The sequence below is a fragment of the Sciurus carolinensis genome, chromosome 2 (assembly GCF_902686445.1).
Source record: "Sciurus carolinensis chromosome 2, mSciCar1.2, whole genome shotgun sequence".
Lineage (NCBI taxonomy): Eukaryota > Metazoa > Chordata > Mammalia > Rodentia > Sciuridae > Sciurus > Sciurus carolinensis.
This window is the reverse complement of record NC_062214.1, coordinates 17,254,868-17,272,558: the sequence shown is the minus strand read 5'-3', so window position 1 is coordinate 17,272,558 and position 17,691 is coordinate 17,254,868. Positions and strand designations below refer to the sequence as shown.

Below are 17,691 nucleotides of genomic sequence, written 5' to 3'. Positions count from 1 at the left end.
AGGGAAGTTTTATTTATATTAAATCCAAATACACATAACATACTAAATAGACGTACAAATTTCTATACTTAACGTAGAACAGCTCTAGGTCGAATGGAGGTTCTCCTGGGTGAACCTGTAATCAACAGCAGGCAGTTAGCCCAGATCCCAGGCAGATTGTGTGAGAAAAAAAAAAAAAAAACAAACCATACATCAACACCTCTGCCCAGTTTTAGTAAAGATTTCTTGAGGATATTTTCATTTTTCCCAGGTCCTTCCTGACAAGCTAATATTCTGGTTTTCCAAAGACTGAACAAAAACAAAACAAAAGGAAACAAAAAAACAAAACAAACAAAAAACCAAAACCAAAAACACCTTCCTGGGTGCCCTTCCAGGTTACAGGTCTGACAGCATTTAGCTAATAAACCCAAGCTGGCCCAGGACTCTGAAAAACGTTGAAACAGTGGTAAGGAAGTTTACTTTCTTTCTTTTGTTAGTTTTAGATGGACATAATACTTTTATTTTATTTATTTATTTTTATGTGGCATTGAGGATCAAACCCAGTGCCTCACACACGCCAGGTGTACGCTCTAACACTGAGCCACAACCCCAGCTCAGGAAGTTTCCTTTCTTAAATACTGTAAGTAAAGATCAATCTATGCTCTCACTGGCACCAATGTACTCTCTCACTCAGATTTTCTCAGGGGGATTCCTACAATGGCGCTGAGATGCTTAAGGAAAAACACTCATCATATTTCCATTAGGAATATTTTTCTCTCTCTTCTTTTTGGTCCCTGGTGGCTTAATGGGCTATAAAAACTAAGGATAAATAATACCTTTTGCTAGGTTTATAACAGAGAAAATTATCAGTTTGAGTCATTCTAGATACTTAAGAATTTTATGTACTAAAATCCTCCGTGGGGGTAAAAATAAGTGTTGACCAGCCAGACAACACTCTTGCCAAGCTCTCACTCCAGCTAAGAATAATCATTTTAGGTTCTCTAGTCGAGTATCTCTTCACAAAGGGTATAATCTATTCCAGTGATATGAAAACTAGAAACATGAGTCACCAACCTCCTGGACAGTCTTAGATGCCAGGATCTTCTCAATGATGTTTGCATCATCTTCTGGAGGCTCCTGGAGACAGAGATTAAAAAGGAAGTAAGTTACGGGAACTAAAGTCCAAGAGAATAAGTCTCTAAGATGCATGGGTTGAGTGCCCTTTATCTGAAACTCTTGGGGCCAGAAGTGCTTCAGATTTCATAGTTTGTCAGATTTTGGAGTATTTTCATTGATTACCAGTTGAGTATTGCTAATACAAAAATCTGAAATTCAAAACTTCTTGAGCATCATGTTGGTGCTCCAAATTTTTCAATTTCAGACTATTTTGGACTAAGGTTGCTCAATTTGTACTAAAACAGGGACTACTTCATTCAAAAATCCTCCTTTGAGTACTGAAGCCTCCCTCCCATCAGTCCACAGAGTGACTGAAAGATGGCACACATTTAGATAAGCTAGAATTTAATGACGTAGGTTATAACCTCTGGGAACCACCCCATCAAATGACCAGAGAAGTCACTCTAATTTTCAGACTCAATTGCAGATCCGCCTTTAGCATCACTAAAATTGGTCCTGGGATATCCCTTCTCTGCAAAGCTTTTTAGATGCTGCTGCATAAAACTTTCAGAGATCTAAAGCAGAAAACAATCTGGAGGCTTTAGATCGGAAGGTCTGGACTCTAACACCTACCAGCTATTGACTTTGGGCAAGTCAACAGATATCACTTAAGTTTCCAAATAGTAGTAGAAAAAATACCTCACTGGGTTACAGGGAGGATAAAATGGTATATGAGAACATATTTTGAACAGTAGCACTATGCAAAAAGAAAGCATAATAATGCTCTATTACACTGTACTATCTTCCCTCTCTGTACCTCGAAATGGTTTGTTGTTTTACTGACCCTCTTGACTGCAAATCCCAAATGAAAACAAACTCCTTCCTCCTTCCTTCCTTCCCTGGAAACACATCAAACTTTCTAGGCTACTAATCTCTTTCTACAGAGTATGTATACATGTATGTATATATGTATAAATATATGTATTTATTTGCAGTACTGTAGATTGCACCCAGGGGCTCTCTCCCACTGAGCTACATTACATGTCCTTTTAAACAATTTTTGACACAGGGTCTCCAAGTTGCTGAGGTTGTCCTTGAACTTGTGCTTCTCTTGCCTCAGTCATGAGTTGCTGAAATTATAGGTGTGTGCCACCACACCTGTACAGATTATTTATGATAAAAAAAAAAAAAACTGCAGCAAAAATGACAAACTTAAAAGGATGCACTGAGTCAGATATTCTTATGTTTAACCCTCTTTCTATGATTTTGAGTAGATTTCTATGTACTATGACCTTTCCCACTATCACAATATGAGACTTTAAACAGTGCATGGAAAGAACACTCACCACAACCACCCCAACTGCTAAATTCACTATTCTAGGTTCCTGGTTGGAACATTCTTCCAGAAGGATAATTTGTGCTGAGTACCACCTGCAGCTACTCATTCCAAGGTTCAACCAACCTAAAGCCATACCACTATCAGAAAATATTTTAGCTCTTAAGATCCCAAATTAAGTTTTCCACAGAAAAGTGACAGTAGTTAAAGGAGGGAAGAGGGAGAAGGAAGGGGATATGGCAGCAAAGATTAATAGAAATCAGTAAGCACACACTAGCAGATGCTTTCAAAGGTTACAAATATTTACTACACTCCTTCAGACACATGCCATTGTGCTAGGGGCCATAACAAAGTTAATCCAAAACGACAAAAGTTGTTTCTTGCTGCTCGTCAAGAAGGCAACTGATGGGTTGGGGTTGTGGCTCAGTGGTAGAGCACTTGCCTAGAAAGTGTGAGACACTGGGTTTGATCCTCACCACCACATAAAAACAAAAATAAATAAAGGTATTGTGTCCATCTACAACTAAAAAAATAGAAAGACCATAAAAATTAAGAAAAAAAAAAAGCAGCAAATGAACTATACTTACAACAGCAGAGACTGGAATATAGACTAAGCTTCTGTTTTTCTGATTAAATTTCTATTCTGTTTGACCCTAAGCACAGGTGAGGAAAGGAGGGGGGCTGTTTATTGCTCATTGCCTATTTTGACCCTTTACAATATAAATCTTCTGAGGGTGGGATCCTTATTTGTTGAATGCTAAATAAGAAAAAGAAATGAGAGATAGAAGGAAATACAATGAGGAAATACAGCTCTGTATCAAACTCTCCGGGGCCACAGATGATGACTATTATTCTTGATCTACACCACTTAATTAAAAAGTAATCTTCTCTGTAAGCACAGAATACCATGTTTGATGGTAATTTGCACAGGGCCAAAGTTAGGTGTACTTTCATGAGTGGCAAGGACCACCATCACAGCCCTTACAGGCAAAAAATTCTGACTATACTAAGTGAACAGTCAGCAAAGGAACAAGTGCTAAGTTAAGAGATTAGCTAATTCCTTCCCAGCTTCTTAATTCATTTCCTTTCTAAATTTCCACTCTGCATTATTTATTAAGCACATTTTATGGCTGTGCACCAGTCTTAGAAAAACAAAAGACTATACACACACATGAACATAGTCTTCATCATCAAAGAATTATTAGAGATACTAACATAATGGTTAGTTACTGAGGTTTTACCACAAATAAATCTCAAGTATCTATTTTTGATGAATTTCAACATACATACACACTAATATAACTTGCACCCAGACCAAGTTATATAACCTTTCCAACATTCTGGAAGATGCTGTGACCTACTGGAAGCAACTATGAGACTTCTACCATTAACAGATTCATTTTGCCTATTATTAGACTTCATGTAGATGAAATCATATAGAATGCTATTCATTCTTTCTTAATACTGTGCAAGTGTTGTTACATAAATACACCACTATCTATTTTACTACTGAAGAATATTTGTGTTGCTTCCAATTTTTATATTATGCATAAAGTTCACAGAAATTGTATGTCTCTTGGAAGAAAAATATGCTCACTTATCTTGGTTACAGACCTAAGAGCAGAAATACCGGGTTATGTAGTAGGTATATATTTAGTTTTAACAGATGTTGCTGTATTTTCCCCCAAAGTGAATTTAACAATTTTTATATCCACAAGCGACATTTGAGAGTTCCTGGGGATATCAATCTTTCACATGTTAGCCATTCTAGTGGATATGAAGTATTTTCTCTTTAACTCACATTTCCCTGTAAATGAGGATCCTCGCTGAGTACCTTGTCATAAGATTATTAGCCACTGGACATCCTCTTCTGTGAACCTCCTATCCAAGCTATTTGCCTACTTTGTAGATTGTCCTTTTTTTATTTATATATAGTTTTAAAATATATGTTATATAAGAGTCCTCTGTTAGATATATAGATTACAAACATATTCTACCAGTTTATGGTTTATCTTTTCAATCTCAAGTTTGTCTTGATAAAAACAAGTTTTACATAATCCACTTTATCAATCTTTTGTCTCATGAGTAATATTTTTTGTGTCCAGTTTGATAAATCTTTGTTGGTACTATGGCCATTATGCCACATATCTAATCTTTTAAATCTTCTAGTAGTTACATTATAAAAGTAGAAACAAACAGATGCAACTGATTTTAACAGTATATTTAAACCAACAAACCCAAAATATCATTTCAACATGTAATCAAAATAAAAATTAAGGAAAAATTTTAAATTCTTTTTCTCATACTACACCTTCAAGATATAGCATATACTTTACGTGTGCAGCACACCTCAATTTGATTAGCCACATTTCAGGTAGTCAATGGCCACACATGACTGGTAGTGTCCACACTGTATAATATAGCTCTACTTTGTTTCATTAGTAAATTTGTCTTTTCTCACAACAATGCTACACTGTCTTTAAGTCTATTTTTCCTTCTTTTTCTCTTTTAATTGTGGATTTAACCAGGCGCATTTTACCACTGAGCCACATCGCCATCGTCCTCCCCCCCACCCCCTCTCTCTCTTTTTGAGACAGTGTCTCACTAAGTGGCTGAGGGCCTTGCTAAGTTGCTAAGGCTGGCCTCAAACTTGTAATCCTCCTGTCTTAGCCTCCTGAGTTGTTTATTTATTTTTTTTGTATCTTCATTTGCATTTATTTAACACAGTTCTTAAAACATTTGAGTGAAACTGTACCTCCTTTGGTAAGCAAAGGACCTGAAAATAATATTTAAAAAATGAACAGGCAGTCTTCAGTTTATCCATGACACAGGTGTAGTGTTCCCTTCTCTTATCCCACACTCTGAAGCACCCAGTTTTTTCATAGTCTAAAAACCAGAACAAGAGTACATTTGTTGTGGAATGTATTGTCACTTGCTGATAACTAGTTCAAATACCATTATCCCCTTATAACAGCTTTAAGAAACAGCCTTAAGGAATACAATGTGTAACTCTTTCTTATTCTCTGCTATGATACAGATTACATAAAGGCTGACAAATCCACATTGATAAGCATTAAGCATTTGCTGTCTTGAAAGATTATTAGTTCTAACACTAGCAGTACAGAGTTACAGAGCATATTTTTTAACATTTAGTTGCAGGTATATTAAATATGGTTTATGTTTCATGGATTGAAGGAAAATGGGCAGTGTTGTCTTCAAATTTACTACTGACAAATTCAAATAGTTCTAAGCATTGATATGTTAGAAAGAAAAGTAAAAATCAAATTGTTTATTGTTGCTTTTTGCCATTTGGTAGCATTTTACACACAGGCTTCGATCTTCAGAATACCCTGGATTCAGTAGAAAACCTTTTAAATTAAGTTCTGTACAACAGAAACTTCTCAGCAGTCAAAATTTAGACTGTAAAAAAATACATGTAAAACACACTTTTCTGAAAACACTTAACTTTGAACAAAGCATGGAACTACACAAATGTGGAATGAAAACAGCATTTCGACTCCACCAAAAGCAGTCATCATAAAAGGTATAAAAGTCACCTAACTTCACTAGGCACTGTTCACTTTTTAAACATAAGACAATAAAAAATATTGTCCACAAACAATATCCCAGCTCTATGGCAGGTTTCAGAAAGTCTTCAACTTCATGCTTTAATGGCGACAAGGTGAGTAGGATGGAGATCTGGATCGTGACCTGTATCCTACAAAACTGTAGGGAGAAGGTGACCACCTTCTGTAACCTGATCCCTGTCTTGAGCAGCTCTCCATTCACCACCTCCTCCGCCTCCTCCTCTGTATGATCTGCTGTAGTAGTCCTGATCATCACAGCCTCGATCACATCCTCTGTCATAATAATCCCCACAGCGTGAGCTGCCATAGGTTAGTCTCCCCATGTAAATGTAAACTCCTGGTGGTGGAGTATGTGGTCTTTTTGTTACAGAGAAATCAACTCTAATTCTACATCCATCAAGCTCCATTCCACTGGCACATTCTTTAGCTTCCTTGGTATCATCTACATTTTCAAAATATACAAAGGCAAATCCTCTTGAACGCCTAGACTGCTGGTCACATACAATAGACACATCAGCAATGGGGCCATATTTAGAGAACACTTCTCTCAGATCTCTTTCTGTGGTATATAAGCTCAACTCAAACACTCCAAGACAACAACTGGGGTCAGGATTTGCCCGACTGCCAGCATGGTGCCTTCGAGGAGACATGGGAGCATGACTGTGGCTGTGACATCTGTGACAATCTCGACTGTAAGACCTGCTACCGGAATGGGAACGGGACCTTGTATAATGCCTCCTAGAACTTCTTCTGGATCTAGACCTAGATTCAGATCTGGACCTGGACTTTGATCTGGAACACCTGGAATCTTCCTTGGAGCAAGACCTTGCAGGGATATGCCTTGCAGATTTCCCCAATCCGTGAGCACTTCCACTTCTGGAAGCAGAACCGGATTTCCGTAGTTCTGCTCGCCCCTGTCGCTCATGACTCCTGGCTGACATCGCTGCTCACTGTTGCTGCTTCAATCGAAGCTTCCAATCTCTTGCACCTTCTCTCTAGAGGCTTCACCACAGCCTCGCAGGATGCATGGGTTGCTGAGCCGCTCAGAGCGGAAACACCCGCACCACCTCCGCATAGGCTCCCTGAGTTGTTTTATTACAGGCATATGCCACTGTGCCTGGCTGTCTTTATTCTTATAGATGGATTACAAAGTCTTGTTTAGAGTATGTCTTCCAACTTTGTTGTTTTTTCAAGATCGCCTTAGGGAATTCTAGGTCGTCAGCATTTCTACATACATCTTCACCCACAAAACTGCCCTGCTTGGACTCTGACTGGGATTGAATTATACATATCTTAACACTATTGAAAAATAATATATATGTATGTATGTATTCTCCCTTGTTTAGATCTTTAATTTCTCTCAGTACTGTGTTCCAGTATAGAGGGCTTGCAAGTCTTTTGAGTTATTCCAGGATATGTGATACTTTGATACCATTACACATGGAATTTTTTAACTATTCTTTCCTCATTTCATATTGCTAGTTCATAGAAAAAGATTTTTTTGTGTATGATTTTTATATATAGCAACTTAGCTAAATCCACATTAATTCTAGTGGTTTATAGATTTTGTTGAAATTTTCATAAACACAGTCATGTTATTTATAAATGACAATTTTATACCTTCCTTTCTAATCTTTAAACTCCTTATTTCTTTTTTTTTCTTATTGTCATGGTCATATCATCCAGTATACTTCTGAATATAAATGATGATGGTGGAATCTTTTCTTATTCCCAAATTCAAATTCCCAATTTTCCTCCAATGGCTTTTAAGATTTTTTTTCAGCCTCTGATTTATACGGTGCAAGATATGCCTAAGTAAATGAACAGACACTTCACAGAATAAGACCTACAAGCAATCAACAAACATATGGAAAAATGTTCACCATCTTTAGTAATAAGAGAATGCAAATCAAAACTACACTAAGATTCCATCTCACCCCAATTAGAATGGCGATTATCAAGAATACAAGCAACAATAGGTGTTGGCGAGGATATGGGGAAAAAGGTACACTCATACATTGCTGGTGGGGTTGCAAATTAGTGCAGCCACTCTGGAAAGCAGTGTGGAGATTCCTTAGAAAACTTGAAGGAAACTACCATTTGACCAGCTATCCCACTCCTTGGCCTATACCCAAAGGACTTACAATCAGCATACTGCAGAGATACAGCCACATCAATGTTCACTGCTGCTCAATTCACCATAGCCAGATTTGTGGAACCAACCTAGATGCCCTTCAGTTGATGAATGGATAAAGAAACTGTGGCATATATATACAATGGAATATTACTCAGCCATAAAGAATGATAAAATTAGGGCATTTGCAGGCAAATGGATGAAATTGGAGAATATCATGCTAAGTGAGATAAGCCAATCTCAAAAAACCAAAGGAAGAATGATCTCGCTGATAAGTGGATGATGATACATAATGAGGCGTGGGAGGGGTTAGTTTTAGGGTTAGAGTTAGGGTTAGGGAGGGGGGCAAGAATGGGGGAAGGAAGGACTGTATAGAGGGAAAAGAGGGATGGGAGGGGTGGGGGGAAGGGAAAAAATAACAGATGAATCAACCAACATTACCCTATGTAAATTTATGATTATACAAATGGTATGCCTTTACTCTATGTACAAACAGAGAAACAACATGTATCCCATTTGTTTACAATAAAAAAAAAAAAAAAAAAAAAAAGATATGCCTAAGGGCAGTTTTCTTTTTTTTTTTCTTGGTGTTTTTCCTACACAGGGGTTGCCTTATTTAAGTGTATTGGTTGACATCTTCTATAGGATTGCCCAATGTTGGTCATCAATTCTATCTTCAAATGATGCTCTGCTCCCATCTCCTCTATGCCTAGGACTTCAGTCAGAAATATATTAGACCTTTCTACTGCATCCCACTCGTCTCATGTTTTGCTCTTTTCTGCCCTTCTTTTTCTCTATGTGCTTCGGTTTAGAAATTTTGCATAATTTGTCTTCATATTCACCAATCTTATTTCTCCTCTATCTAATCTGGTTTTAAACTTATCCACTGGGTTCTGAATATTATAACTGCATTTTTCAGTTCTTGGCAGTTGATTTGGTTCTCTTTACAGATTCAATTCTCTACTGGAAGTCTGCATTTGAAAATGTATCATCTTCATCTTTTCCTTATTTTAACATATTATTTTATTTATCATTTTATCACAGTTTTTAAGTTCTTTTCTGCTAACATCAACACTGGGCTCATCTGGGATCTGCTTATACTACATGCTTATTCTCTAGATTTTTAGTCACATTTTTCAGGCTCTTGTCTAGCAACATTTTAATGCAAGTTGGACACCGAGGATAAAAAGTTCCAAGTAACAGTTCCTATCACAAATGTTTTTTATTTTCTCGTAGAAAAGCAGGGGAAGGGGTAGTTTCCTAGTAGGTTGATTGGGTCAGGGCTGGGTTATTGTGTTAAATTTCCAGCTCCGGAACACAAATGTCTGAGGTTACTGAATTGAAAGGCTGGCAGATCTTAATTCTCTTGAGCCCCTGAAACATAACCTATGGAGGTTTTTTTTTTGGTTTTGGGTATTGGGGATTGAACACAGGGATGCTTTACTACTAGGCCACATCCTTAGCCCTTTTATTGAGATAGGGTTTCTAAGCTGCTGAGGGCCTCACTTAGTTGCTGAGGCTGGCCTCGAACTTGGGAACTTCCTGCCTCAGTTTCCTGAGTTGCTGGGATTACAGGCACCGCCACTATGCTGGGTACCCTATTGAGATTTTGAATAGCACTTTATTCTCTAACCCCAAGGAGGTTAAAAGTATGACAACCATTGAAAGGGAGAGTGGATTTTGGTGGTAGGCTGTCCCTCTAGTGGAGTTTTTTTCACCTGAGTATTGTGGACTATGAGATTTCAATTTGTTTTTTGCTGAGCTCCCAGTTTCCTGGGCTATCCTAAATTCAGCAAAAGTCCCTGGAGAGAAATCCCTTTGCTTTGGGGATTTCTTAGTTTCCAATCATTTCACCAACTTTTGTTGGGGCCAGTGGGTTTCTTTTCAAACTGGAACAGTCTCTCTGCCTGGGCCCAGCCTGATTCTCAGTCTGTTCCCAGAACTGGGAAATGTCTTCACAGAAAACAACAGCCAGCTATTGTCAGCTCCCCTGGGAATGGTACCTTGCTGTCTGGAATTACAATTCACTGAATTCTTGATACTTTCACAGCTATTAGATGTCTTTTTTTTTTTTTTTAATTCATTTTTATTGTAAACAAATGGGATACATGTTGTTTCTGTTTGTACAAGGAGTAACAGCATACCATTTGCATAATCATATATTTACATAGGGTATGATGTTTGATTCATTTGTTATTGCTTCCCTCCCACCACTCTTTTCCCTTATACAGTCCCTCCTTCCTCGATTTCCTTGTCCCCTCTTGCCCCGCATTTATGGTCATCATCCGCTTATCAGTGGGATCATTCTTCCTTTGGTTTTTGAGATTGGATTATCTCACTTAGGATATACTCCAATTTCATCCATTTGCCTGCAAATGCCATAATTTTAGTATTCTTTATAGCTGAGTAATATTCCATTCTATATATATACCACAGTTTCTTTATCCATTCATCAATTGAAGGACATCTAGGTTGGTTCCACAGTCTGGCTATTGTGAATTGAGCAGCTATGAACATTGATGTGGCTGCATCTCTGTAGTATGCTGATTTTAAGTCCTTTGGGTATAGGCTGAGGAGTGGGATAGCTGGTTCAAATGGTAGGTCCATTCCAAGTTTTCTAAGGAATCTCCACACTGCTTTCCAGAGTGGCTGCACTAATTTGCAACCCCACCAGCAATGTATGAGTGTACCTTTTTCCCCACATACTCTCCAACACCTATTGTTGCTTGTATTCTTGATAATCACCATTCTAATTGGGGTGAGATGGAATCTTAGTGTAGTTTTGATTTGCATTTCTCTTATTACTAAAGATGGTGAACATTTTTTCATGTTTCTTGATTGCTTGTAGATCTTCTTCTGTGAAGCATCTGTTCATATCCTTAGTCCATTTGTTGATTGGATTATTTGTATTCTTTGTGTAGAGTTTTTTGAGTTCTTTATATATTCTGGAAATTAGTGCTCTATCTGAAGTATGAGTGGCAAACATATTCTCCCACTCTGGAGGCTCTCTCTTCACATTGCTGATAGTTTCCTTTGCTGAGAGAAAGCTATTTAGTTTGAATCTATCCCAGTTATTGATTCTTGTTTTTATTTCTTGTGCTATGGGAGTCCTGTTAAGGAAGTCTGATCCTAAGCCAACAAGCTGAAGATTTGGACCTACTTTTTCTTCCATAAGATGCAGGGTCTCTGTCTGATTTCAAGATCCTTGATCCACTGTGAGTTGATTTTTGTGCAGGGTGAGAGATAGGGGTTTAGTTTTATTCTGTTGCATATGGATTTCCAGTTTTCCAAGCACCATTTGTGAAGAGGGTATCTTTTCTCCATTGCATATTTTTGGCACCTTTGTCTAGTATTAGAAATTGCATTTCTTGGCTTTTGTGTCATGTCCTCTATTCTGTACCACTGATCTTCCTGTCTATTTTGGTGCCAATACCATGCCGTTTCTGTTACTATTGCTTTGTAGTATAGTTGAAGTTCTGGTATAGCGATACCCCCTGTTTCATTCTTCCTGCTAAGGACTGCTTTAGCTATTCTGGGTTTCTTATTCTTCCAGATGAATTTCATGATTGCTTGCTCTATTTCTGTAAGTACATCATTGGGATTTTAATTGGAATTGCATTGAATCTGTATAGCACTGTATGGCCATTTTTGACAATATTATTTTCTGCCCTATCCAGGAACATGGGAGATCTTTCCATCTTCTAAGGTCTTCCTCAATTTCTTCCTTCAATGTTTTGTAGTTTTCATTGTAGAGGATCTTTTACCTCTTTGGTAGATTGATTCCAAGTATTTTATTTTTTTTGAGGATATTGCAAAAGGAGTTGTTTTTCTCATTTCCCTTTCAGCTGTTTCGTCACTTGCATATAAAAATGCTTTAGATTAATGCGTGTTGATTTTATAGCCTGCTATTTTGCTGAATTCACTGATGAGGTCGAGAGTTTTCTGGAGGAGTTTTGTGGATCCTCTAAATATAGAATCATTTCATCAGCAAATAGTGACAACCTTAAGTTTCTCTTTCCTATTCGTATCCCTTTAATTTCTTTAGTCTGCTTAATTGCTCTGGCTCGAGTTTCAAGGACAATGTTGAATAGCAGTATGTGAAAGAGGACATCCCTGTCTTGTTCCTGTTTTTAAAGGGAATGGTATCTACTTTTTCTCCATAAGAATGATGTTGGCCATGGGCTTAGCATAAATAGCCTTTACAATGTTCAGGTATGTTCCTACTATGCCTATTTTTTCTAGTGTTTTGAGCATGAAGGGTGTTTGTATTTTGTCGAACACTTTTTCTGCATCAATTGAAATAACCATATGATTCTTATCCTTAAGTCTATTGGACATGATGGATTACGTTTATTGATTTACGGATGTTAAACCATCCTTGCGTTCCAGGGATGAACCCCACTTGATCGTGGTGCACGATTTTCTTAATATGTTTTTGAACGGTTTGCCAATATTTTGTTAAGGATATTTGCATCTATACTCATCAAGGATATTGGTCTAAAATTTTCTCTCCTTGATGAGTCCTTGCCTGGTTTGGGTATGAGGGTGATATTAGCTTCATAGAATGAGTTTGGTAGGGTACCCTCCTTTTCTATTTCCTGGAATACTTTGAGAAGTATTGGAATGAGTTCTTCTGTTGAAGGTCTTGTAGAAATTGCTGAGGATCCATCTGGTCCTGGGCTTTTCTTGGATGGGAGTTTTTTTTTTTTTTTTTTGTAGTGCTGGGGATTAAACCCAGGCTAAGCACCTCTACCAACTGAGCTTCTATCCCCAGCCCCGGATGGTAGGTTTTTTTAATGGCTTCTTCTATTTCATTGCTTGATATTGACCTGTTTAAATTGTGTATGTCCTCCTGGTTCAGTTTGGGAAGAGCATACGTCTCTAGAAATTTGTCAATGTCTTCGGTAGCTTCTATTTTTTTGGAATACAGATTTCAAAGTAGCTTCTCATTATGTTCTGTATCTCAGTGGTGTCTGTCATGATATTTCTGTTTTCATCACGAATTTTAGTAATTTGAATTTTCTCTCTCCTTCTCTTTGTTAGTGTGGCTAAGGGTTTGTCTATTTTGTTTACTTTTTCAAAGAACCAACTTTTTGTTTTGTCAATTTTTTGAATTGTTTCTTTTGTTTCAATTTCATTGATTTCAGCTCTGATTTTAATTACTTCCTGTCTTCTACTACTTTTGCTATTATTCTCTTCTTCTTTTTCTAGGGATTTGAGCTGTAATGTTAGGTCATTTAGTTGTTGACTTTTCATTCTTTTCTGGAATGCGCTCCATGCAATAAATGTTCCTCTTAGTACTGCTTTCTTAGTGTCCCAGAGATTTTGATATGCTGTATCGTTGTTCTCATTGACCTCTGAGAATTTTCTTATCTCCTCCCTGATGTTTTCTGTTATCCATGTTTCATTCAATAGCATATTATTTAGTCTCCGGGTGTTGGAGTAATTTCTGTTTTTTATTTTGTCATTGATTTCTACTCTCCGTCCATTATGATCTGATAGAACACAAGGCAGTATCTCTATTTTTTTGCATTTCCTAAGGGCTGCTTTGTGGCATAACATATGGTCTGTTTTTGAGAAGGTTCCATGTGCTGCTGAGAAGAAAGTGAATCCACTTGTTGATGGAGGAATATTCTATGTATGTCTATTAAGTCTAGGTTATTGATTGTGTTATTGAGTTCTATGTTTCCTTGGTTGTTTTTTTTTGGGGAAGAACTATCTAGTGGTGACAGCAGTATGTTAAAGTCACCCAGAATTATTGTGTTGTGGTCTATGTGATTCCTGAAATTGAGAAGGATTTGTTTGATGTACAGGAATGCACCATTGTTTGGGGCATAAATATTTACTATCGTTATGTCTTCCTGATTTATGGTTCCCTTAAGCAGTATGAAATGTCCTTCTTTATCCCTTGACTAACTTTGGCTTGAAGTCTACTTTATCCGATATAAGGAGGGAACCCCCTCGTTTTTACTGAGTCCATGTGCATGGTAGGTTTTTTCCCATCCTTTCACCTTAGTGTGTGGATGTCTTCTTCTATGAGATGAGTCTCTTGCAGGCAGCATAGTGTTGGGTCTTTCTTTTTTAAAACATTCTGCCAGTCTATGTCTTTTGATTGATGAGCTTAGGCCATTAACGTTCAGGGTTATTATTGAGATATGATGTATATTCCCAGTCATTTAGCTTATTTTTGACTTTTAAGTTGGCTTGTTTTCTCCTTTGAGTGGTTTTTCTCTAAGGTAGTTCCTCCCTTTGCTGACCTCCATTGTTGTTTTTCATTTCCTCCTCATGGAATATTTTTGTTGAGAACATTCTGTAGCACAGGCTTTCTATTTGTAAATTCTTTTAACTTTTGTTTATCATGGAAGGATTTTATTTCATCTTCAAATCTGAAGGTTAGTTTTTGCTGGGTATAGGATTCTTGGTTGGTAACCCATGTTCTTTCAGAGCTTGAAATATGTTGTTCCAGGCCTTTCTAGCTTTTAAGAGTCTGGGTTGAGAAGTCGGCTGCTATCGTATGGTCTCCCCCTCTATGTAATTTGATGCTTTTCTCTCGCGGCCTTCAAAATCCTATCTTTATTTTGAATGTTAGGCATTTTTCATTATAATGTGCCTTGGTGTGGATCTGTTGTGATTTTGTGCATTGGTGTTCTGTAAGCCTCTGTATTTGATTTTCCATTTCATTCTTCAGGTTTGGGAAATTTTCTGATATTATTTCCTTGAATAGGTTGTTTTATTCCTTTGGTTTGTATCTCTGTGCCTTCCTCAATCCCAATAATTCTTAAATTTGGTCTTTTCATGACATCCCATAGTTCTTGGAGATTCTGTTCATGATTTCTTACCATCTTCTGTTTGGGCAACTTTATTTTCAAGATTAAATATTTTGTCTTCATTGTCTGAGGTTCTGTCTTCTAAGGGGTATAGTTTTTTGGTGATGCTTTCCATTGAGTTTTTAATTTGGTTTACTGTTTCCTTCATTTCAAGAATTTCCGTTTGGTTTTTTTTTTGAGAATCTCTATCTCTTTGTTGAAATGATCTTTTGCTTCCTGCAGGTGCTCTTTCAGCTTATTGGTATTATCATTCATTGCCTGCATTTGCTCTCTTATCTCATCCTTTGCTTCATGAATCATCTTAATCATGTATAATCTGAAGTGCTTTTATGACATTTCTTCTAAGGTACTGTCATTGGATTCTATTAATATAGAATCTAGATTTGTTTGGATCATTTTTCTTCCCTTGTTTTTTCATGTTGTTCATGTATCTTCCCCTCTTGCAGTGCAGATCTGGGGTATTGCAGATTTCCCCTATAGTCTTATAGTGGCCCTATAGGTTTCCAAAACCTTTCTTTAAGGGGAGATCAATATTAGCAGTGCCCAATTCACACACTATGCAATCCTAGACCAAATAGCCCTATGAGGACAGTAAACAAAATCGTCATACTAAACAGAATGAGTTCAAATATTATCTTCAGTAAAACAAAACAGATTTGCAATAAGGTCTGCAATTTCAAATGGAGGACAAAGAGGATGCAGAGGGATGTAGAATGTGGCTGTTAATGGGATAAGAAAAGAATATACAGAAGTTCTAAATAATAGAAAGGGTGAGAGTGTAATCAAAAGAATTGGATGTTAGCATGCAAAAAAGGGAGAAAGGACTCTGAGGGAACAGGTAAACAAAGGAAAAGAGAGCAAGAAAAGTAAAGAAATAAAACTTAAATTTTTTTCAATAAGGAGAAAAAAGAAATCTATAGTATAACAGTCATATAGTAACCTCCCAGTCTTTAGTAGCCTGCTGAAGGAGAGGTGCCTGACAATGATCTTCTAGCCTCCAGCAGGCGTCTCAGGATGGGATTTGCCCACCTAAAGATCAGAGCTACCTTTTCCAGGATTATCCAAGATGGCCGCATCTGGCTTCAAAATGTGTTGGCAAATGGGCAGCTGCAGCTCAAGGTGTGGCCGTGGTTAGCAGGAGGTCCTGGAGGCAGGATGCTGTTGGTCAGTCAGGTGTCCTGGGGGTCGGGTGTGTTTGGTGTGGTTGTGGGATCCTGGAGACCGGGTACAATCAGTCGGTCTGGGGTCCCGGTGATAGGGCGCAGTCAGTTGGTCTGGGGGTCCTGGCGGCAGGGAGCAGTCAGCCAATGTGAGGGCCCCAGAGGCAGGAGTGGTCGGTCAGGCTGAGGGATCCGGAGATGGGGCTCAGTCAGTCTGGCCAGGGGTCCTATGGGGCCTGGCTGTTGTCTCAAAATGGCAGCAGCCACATGTAATCAACCTGCAGGTACTGTCACAGTGAACTTCCAGGCAACAGCAGGCAGCTGGTACTCCACTGGCGGTCGGCGATCAGTTTGCTGACTGTTGTTGGACGATGGGGAGGTGAACCTCATGCGTTGGGTGATGGACAGATGTAAGGCAGGCGATGGACAGGTGAGAGGCAGGGAAATGGTGGATGATAGACACCTGACAGTGAGCAATCTGCACTCAAATAGGCGTCGATATGCTGGCAGACTGCAGGTGATCACAGCAGACAAATGGGGTAAACAGGAGGGGATCGATAAGCAGCAAAAACTGCCTCACCAAGAAACACATATCCTCTGCTTGAAACCGGAGTTTCGGAGCTACAAGGAACGCAGCCTCCCTCTAGTCCGCCATCTTGGATCTAGATGTCTTTAAAAATAAATTTTTGCAACCTAACCCCCTCAACATTGTAGGTGAGTGTTGGCCTATCTCAACCTTATAGGTAGGAGAAATCTTATAGTAACTTATCACTGGAGTTGCTTGGAGCCTAGTTTTTGGGGTTCTTCTCTTTTTCTGTCTATACTCATTCTCTTGCTGATCTCATCTAGTCTCATGGCTCCATTGCGATGTCTGACAAATTTAAACATCTAGCTCAGAACCTCCCCCTCTGACAATAGATTCTTAATTGTAATCTAATTGTCACTTGCTATCTCCACCTGATTAAATTTAAAATATCCCCAAACTAAACTCCTAGCCTGGTCTTCTAGCCAACACTCCTGCTCCCCATCCCTGACCCCACATAGTCCTCTCTCACCTGAGTTAAGCAAACTCTATCTTTTAGGTACTCAAACCAAAAATCCCGATGTAACCCATTTCTCTTTTTTCTCCATACACCACATGTGATTGGTCAAGAAATTTTTTTTTGTTTGTTTCCACCTTTAAAATATGTCCAGAAACCAGTCCATTTCTCATCCTCTCCACTGCTTCTACCCTGGCCAATACCACCTTCATGTCTCACCCAGATTATTCCCAAGAGCCTACTAACTGGCCTCCCTGCTTTTATTCTCATCCCACAAGACGTTTCAAAAAAACATCCAGAATTACATCCAGTATTTCACTCCTCTACTTTTACTGCTTAAAAGGCTTCTCTTTAACTCAGAGTAAAACCAAAGACTTTCCAATGGTCTTTAAAACCTGCAGGATCTACATCACCCTCCCACCTCATCTGCCACCTCGCAAGGCTCCTTGTCTGTTCTTCATACATAGTAAACATGCTTTTCTCTCAGGGACTTGGCATAGGTTGTTCCCTCT

At 38.3% G+C, this 17,691-nt stretch overlaps 1 protein-coding gene and 1 pseudogene across 1 annotated transcript in view; both read right to left on the bottom strand.

Annotated features, from left to right (window-relative positions):
* Positions 1–17,691, bottom strand: part of Chd6 (chromodomain helicase DNA binding protein 6) — a 206,508-nt gene that overhangs the window by 94,559 nt on the left and 94,258 nt on the right. The window contains 2 exon segments of the mRNA XM_047538643.1: positions 57–115; positions 1,054–1,116. Coding sequence (XP_047394599.1) covers positions 57–115; positions 1,054–1,116 — 122 coding nt within the window.
* LOC124976041 (transformer-2 protein homolog beta-like) lies at positions 5,985–6,943 on the bottom strand (annotated as a pseudogene).